At 37.0% G+C, this 6,945-nt stretch overlaps 1 protein-coding gene across 1 annotated transcript in view; it reads right to left on the bottom strand.

Annotated features, from left to right (window-relative positions):
- Positions 1-392: 392 nt before the first annotated feature.
- LOC132124081 (protein CIP2A homolog) overlaps positions 393-6,945 on the bottom strand; it is a 10,710-nt gene continuing 4,157 nt past the window's right edge. The window contains exons 5-21 of the mRNA XM_059534863.1: positions 6,296-6,392; positions 6,072-6,194; positions 5,797-5,942; positions 5,638-5,713; positions 5,264-5,491; positions 4,802-4,961; positions 4,448-4,589; positions 4,220-4,319; positions 4,015-4,133; positions 2,889-3,078; positions 2,624-2,698; positions 2,415-2,525; positions 2,076-2,272; positions 1,832-1,945; positions 1,315-1,397; positions 1,093-1,211; positions 393-914 (exon numbers count right to left, since the gene is read on the bottom strand). Of these exons, the coding sequence (XP_059390846.1) occupies positions 762-914; positions 1,093-1,211; positions 1,315-1,397; positions 1,832-1,945; positions 2,076-2,272; positions 2,415-2,525; positions 2,624-2,698; positions 2,889-3,078; positions 4,015-4,133; positions 4,220-4,319; positions 4,448-4,589; positions 4,802-4,961; positions 5,264-5,491; positions 5,638-5,713; positions 5,797-5,942; positions 6,072-6,194; positions 6,296-6,392 (2,233 nt within the window). The 3' untranslated portion in view covers positions 393-761. The remainder of the gene's footprint in view (positions 915-1,092; positions 1,212-1,314; positions 1,398-1,831; positions 1,946-2,075; positions 2,273-2,414; positions 2,526-2,623; positions 2,699-2,888; positions 3,079-4,014; positions 4,134-4,219; positions 4,320-4,447; positions 4,590-4,801; positions 4,962-5,263; positions 5,492-5,637; positions 5,714-5,796; positions 5,943-6,071; positions 6,195-6,295; positions 6,393-6,945) is intronic.

Genomic DNA, 6,945 nt, shown 5'->3' with positions numbered 1-6,945 from the left:
AAACACTGAAACTAATGTTACCAGTACATTTATATTGACATGACACATAAAAAAAAACAACAACAATAAAAAACACCTATAATGGCATTTTGTTCAAACCTGATTGAATTCATTTCTATAGGTCTCACACTCTCTTGTTCTTAAAGAATAAATAAAAGCATTAATAGTTTCCAACTAATACATAATACTAATTTCTAAACTAATACATTATTTAAATACAAGAACACACTTATACATTAAATAAACAGAAACTATGACTTAAACACTGATTTGTACAGGCCTAAAACAAGATTTTATTTAAAAAAGGAAGTCATACCTTTCACATGAAAGGCCCTATAAAACACTATCTGAGCTGTAAAACCACATCCTTATCATTGTGAAACTGAAAGAATCACAGAACATTTTCTCTTAGGAAGAGTAGATAAGTATTCTTGTTTATTGAAAAAAAAAAGTTACAATACTTTGTCACAATCTTTAAAGTTTATATAGTGCCCCCTAGTGGCCAAAGATTCTTTCAAAAATCTGCACATTACTTCAACAACTGAATAATTGCAATAATTAATGTAATACAAAATGAAAGCAGGGAAAATGTAATGTTAATATTCTATTTTCTATAGACATTTATTCATAAAATCTTTAAAGAAAACATACAAAGTGTACGGACTAAACGTGATAAAATAAAGATAAAATAAGTTATTTTAAATTCATGAAGCATGTGAAGCATTTCATAGCTTGATGGCGTGTACGTGAATGTGCGTGAGTCACAGAGAGAGGTTGGCGGTGACGTCCCCCTTGAGTTTGCCGCTGCTGAGACTGTGTATCATGGAGATCATTTGCGTGTGTTTGCTCAGCTCTTCCTCCATCTTCTCAACCTTGGCCTCTAGCTGGGATTTCTGCAGCTCCAGAGAGGAAGCCTGCAAGATGTGTACAACAACAGAAAACACACTGGATCATAATGCAGCCTACCTGACCCCTTATATAGCAGGTAGAAAACAGGTAAAGCTAAATCATGACTGTTTTGTTTAATCATGACACAATATGATTTGAGACTGATAGGACTGATTGATAGGTTAGAGTGAATGTTGATGACACCTTGATGCTGGTGTCCTTCCTGGCTTGCTCTGTCTTATGAAGCTCTTTCCTGAGACTGGAAATGTTCTCCTCCATCTCATGGATCTGCTCTTCTTGTCTCCTCAGATCGTTCTGAAGACCTGGTACAGAACAGAACTTTTTTTGTACACTTTATGAAACCAAACAAAAGTGTGTATGACGGATACAGCATAAAACTGATGTGAAATTAATTCCACTGCTCACCTGTTATTTTTCGCTCTTTCTCCAGCACGTCTGTCTTTAGGCCCTTTATCTGCTGTTCTTTTTCTGCCAACTCTGCAAGAGTCCTGAGCAGATAAAACTCAAAAGTTTAAGGTCATTCAATCATTTTCCATAATAATAATAATTATTATTATTATTATTATTATTGACCCTTTCAAAGGTGGCATGAAGTACAGTTCAACTTCAATAAATAATAATAATTAATTATTATTATTATTATTACTATTAAAAAAACTATAATAATAATAACAACAACTATAATAATAATAATTACTATTATTTATTTTAAATTGAGTTGGGTTATTCTTCGAGATGATAATTATATTATTATTATTATATTAATTTTTTTAAGAGTGACTTGAAGCATAACCTATCTCCGGTAAATACTAATAATGACAAATGTAATATTTTATTATTAATAATTTTTAATATTAAAGGCCACCTTTATTAGTCGCCTGATAAAACGCCTGACTTTCACTCCACCGTTTCAAACACTGACCTCTCCTGTTGGTGTTTTAATCCCTCATTGGTCTTTCTCAGCCCCTCAGCCTGCTGGGTAAGTGAGATATGGGCAGCCTGCAGTTCCTTCAGCATCCCTTCACTTTTGTCATACCTAAAAATAAAGGATGAGGAGAAAGAAGAGGTTGCTTATCTATAATAAACGTGATGTATCCATTCCTAGAGGACTAAAATGTTGTATCCGAGTGTGTGTAAATTTGTTTGTGTGTGTGTGTTGGGCTGACCTACTGAGCAGCTGGTTGTAAGTACCCTTCAGCTCCTGATGCTGGTCAGCAACTGCTTGCAGACGGGCGTTGTGCTCCAGGAGCTGCTGGCTGTCAGACTTCAGTCTCTCGACCTCCAACAGATGATCCTTCAAGTCCGTCTGCAGATCCTCTTTCTTCCGCTCCGTGTCTTTGAGTAGAGATGCCAATTTACGTGCCTAGAATGGAGAAAGAACAGAAAACAACTACTGTATATAATAGCAACTCAATAATGGCAACTCAAAAAGGACATTTGCATAAACAGTGGTCGTGTAAAAGTAGTCAGTTTTTACTGCAGAAAGAAGAAAAAAACTGTGTAACCTCAGCTTCCGCCTGAGCTCTCTGACAGCGGTATTGAGCAATGAGTCGATCAGCCTGCGACAGCGCGAGTGCTTTGGCCTCCAAAAGGTCCTGTAGATGGCTCTCTTTACACTATATATACAAAAGCACATACAATTTCTTACAATTTCTTAACATACAAAGTCTGCATGTTAAATATATACACAGGAAGTTCCTTGATGACAACTTACCGCTAGTGCAGAAAGCTTCTGCTCATACACATCAATGATCTCTGACATGTGCACATCTTTGACCTTCTCCTGTAACTACAAAAACACAACATAAATAAAGAAAAAACAAGCATGCATTGCCATCCACTTATGGGCACGTTTCTACTGACAGTACGAAATTAGATACACCTAAACCCACGCTGGAGTATATGCAGACACTGTGGTCACAGAACTAAGTCACTGTCAGCTTCTCATGAAAGAACAAAGGCCCAGACAAATGCAATACCTCCACTCCGCTCTGAAGCTTCTCGATGAGGCTGTCGATACTTTGGTAAGCTGAACCAGGTGGTTCGGCATGCATTTTGGGAAAACTCTTCCCCATGAAAGACACATCTTCACTAGCAGAACTGCTCCGGATCGACAGCTCCCCATCCCTCTGACGGTATGCATTATTGGCAGCAATACTATCCCCCAGACTTAAAACAAGAATGACAGAGAAAAATTATTTTCCGATTTAGTGCCAATATTTATTTCTAAATAAATAAAGGCACTAATATTGGGGTCAACATTTTTTTAAAGTTGTATTTACCATTAAACGATCAAAAGTAATAATGACGGCATTTATAATGTTACAAAAGGTTTTTATTTCAAATAAATTCTATTTATTGACACATCATATTACACGAAAAGATTTTAAGCTCTACAACTGTTTTCAACACTGATAATACAAAGAAATGTTTCTTGCAGCAAATCAGCATATCAGAATGATTTCTGAAGGATCATATTACACAGAAGACTGGAGTAATGGGCGCTGAAAACTCAGCTTTGCCATCACAGGAATATATAACATTTTAAAACATATTAGAAAAAAAAACAGTTAATATATAATAATATTTAATAATACACAATAATATTTCAAAATATTACAGTTTTTACTGTATTTTTGATTGAATAAATGCAGCCTTGGTGAAACACTTTTCAAAACTTTTAATTTAATCTTGCCAACCTCTTGCTTTTGAACAGTAGTTTAGTTTTTTTGTGGTTAAGCAACATATCTGCATTTAAGGAGGAAACCTTGCCTGCTCGAGTGCTCTTTGCATGTTCCTAATGTACATTTAATCATTTAGGGAATTTTCAGAATTTTATAAAATCATGATTTAAAATGCTTAGTTATGCATACAATTGTAATACTTAGGATTAGCAGTTTATTCAAATGTATAATTCTAAGTATGAGCATCAGTAATGCCTTAGAAAGCAACACAAATTAAAATGAAAACACTTTCACTATTTTTTTCACTCAGTCAGAATGTTTGGTACTGTACTTCATTTAAAACAGTCTGGACTGTCAAGATTAATGTTTTGACAACTCAATGTAAACGGTCACACTGTGGCTGTGTGTTCGTTCAACTCACGTGACAGAGGGGAAATCGGGGAGTGGGGCTGCTTCAAAAAGTATGCGAAGGGCGACCTGCACCTGCTCTCTGCAATTAGAGGTCAACGCTAGTGAGAGAGGTGTCACCATGCGCTGGTCCTGCACACAACGGAAAAGGAAGAGCTATAAATATCTGATATAGAGTGGAAAAAAATGTCTGAGGGAGGGCAGCGTAGTTCTTGTACCTGTAAGATCCTGTAGAAGGACGCCTCCATGTCTGGCATCTGCTGCCTAAGATAGCTCATCAGCTCTAGAGTCTTCAGCACCACCTCAGAGCACATCTGACTAGAGATGCACAAGGAGACCACTTTTTTTTTGATAAACAATTTCTCAAGGATTGTAATAGATTTGATTGCAACTGTAAGTGGCAATGCTTTCTCACAAACAGTATTCCTTCCAAAGCAATTAATAACCTGAGCTGATAGTTGGAGGTAGTGCAGGTGGACCCAGAGAGGTCTTGATTGTAGGAAAGCAGCAGCTCCACCTGTGAGACACACACCTCAGGACTGAGCCGCTGGGACACCATCATCCTCAGAGCATCATCGCCGCAAAGCAGTGAAAGAGTCAAGGACATCTATACTATTACAGTAGAATTAGACAATTACAATACTAGAACAATTTACTGGTCGATTCATAAAAAAGCCAAGCCAAATAATTATCTGATATTTGCTGATACCAATTGGCTACTAACACTAGCTCATCAAATAGACAGCTTGCCCTGTGAGGTGTACTGAAGTGTGATTATTGTACTTAATAATTAAGGATATCTAATAGAAAGTCAACAATGCGGCCTGCACGTAGACAGTGTTTCTTTAGCAGCTGGTCTCCTTCAGTGGAGTCTGGAGACTGCAGCAAAACCAACACCTCCTGTAGAAGGAGCTCCACAAACGACTGAGCTGAGCTGCACAGAGAGGAATCAATTGCCTCCTAGATGAAGACAAGCATAAAATTATGGATTAAAATGGCAGTAAAACATTATAGAAATTAATCGAATTCAATAATTTTCCATTTGTTAACTACATTAGTTAAGATAAGTGAAGTGACATGTGGTCAAGTATAGTGTCCCATTCTCAGAATTTGCGCTCTGCATTTATCCCATCCAAGTGCACACACAGGTACCAAGACTTGAACCCGCGAAAATTGTGTAGTCTGAACCGAACTTAAAACTGTTTTGGAACTGTATTTTGAAAAGCATTATGCAAATAAACTGAAATGAAACACTAGCATACTTCAAAAAGCTCAGCAAGCAGGGAGAGAGCCTGCATGTAGCACTGCTCTGGACCATCCAGAGGTGACGTAACCCAGTGGACAAGTGCTAAACTCGGTTCAGACCCTCGAGCCTGAACACCTTTTCTAGTACCAGGCTGCAGTCGAGGTGCTGGAGGTCGGAGCACCGTCTCACAGACGAGCTTACGCAGGACAGGGACTGAGCACAGAGAAACCAGCAACTCCATCACCTGCACAGACAAGAGCTCATGACTCAAGAATTCAAGACCTTTTGATCTAGAAGCTAATTAAAGGTTTGAAATTAAATGAATATTTTGCATAAAGAATGAATTACTTGACAAAACTAAAATTGTATTGAAAAAATGATGCATTTGACCTTTGATGCAGTATCAGGATCTTTGCTGTTTAATAAACCAAGAACCTCGGAAAGACAAACTGAGAGGTGTTTATACCTAGTATGGGAAAAAATTATGTTGAGACTGTGCCACAATAAAGCTATTTAAAACTGTGTCATCAGACTCTGATAAACACATACTTAGTCAGGTAATCAGCAATCTTGGAATTTTTCAGGAGATCAACTAACAAGTCCACAGCATAATTCCTGGTTAATGTGCCATCTCCGTTGACGGTGATATTAAATATTAGCTGAAAGGTTTGATGAATGTTCTTTGCATTAAACAGCTGCAAAAAGAAAAAACACTTAAGTATCAGTAACCACAAAGGGAAAACAAGTACAGGGCCACAAGTTTCCAGCCACAAGAAGTGATGACGAGAAAGCTAACCAACACGAGTGCTATTTCGCAAGCATACCTTCTGCCCAACCTCTTCATTAAGAGTCAAACTTGATAATATGGACAGAGCAAAGATGACCACAGTCAGGCAGTTATGACCCAGAAAATTTAGCAGGTCTCTGTAGAAAGCCTTCACATTACTCTGAAAAAAAAAATTAAAAGGGCAGGCATTATAGACATCAGCAGGTTAGTTTATTAACAAAACTTAGAAGAGTTCATGCAGAACTGATGCAGATTACTGACCTGAGATTTGATATGTGACTGCACAGAGACGTCGTGTCGACAGAGGTTGGCCATTAGGCCCAAGCAGGCTTTTACAATGTCATCATTACTTGACTGGCTAAAGACAATCATAAAAAAGTTATATTTTATGCATAGCTTTTATTTATAAATTAAGGCTGTTATAAATAACTGCTGTTATTCGAAGTATACTTATGTCAAAACTTTTGCATACATAACCATTACTGCCACATTTAAATGCATATTGTTTCTTTTAAAGGTTACTGCTATACAGCCAGCCTCTGTGATGAAAGTGAAGACTATGTTTCAGTTCAGTGTTGTGGTTTTCCACTACTCAACCTCTAACATTTCTGCTTCCTCTTTTCATAAGATACTAAAAAGAGTTTTGCATGCAGGACTTGTGACCACCTGTCAATATCATTAATGCATTTACAGAAGTGAATGATGATTATATTCCTCAAACATGAACAGTATTTTATATACTGTGGCCAGAAAATGAAACTGTGTACTTTCCATGATACAAGTTTATGCTCACATAGGCTGCATTTATTTGATCAAAAATACATTGAAAACATTAATAATGTTGACATAATTATTACAATTGAAAATGTTGAAAATATGACTTGCTGCCTATTAAACATTGCTTATAATTA

Source organism: Carassius carassius, chromosome 42 (assembly GCF_963082965.1).
Source record: "Carassius carassius chromosome 42, fCarCar2.1, whole genome shotgun sequence".
Taxonomy (NCBI): Eukaryota; Metazoa; Chordata; class Actinopteri; order Cypriniformes; family Cyprinidae; genus Carassius; species Carassius carassius.
This window is presented reverse-complemented; position numbering and strand designations above follow the sequence as displayed.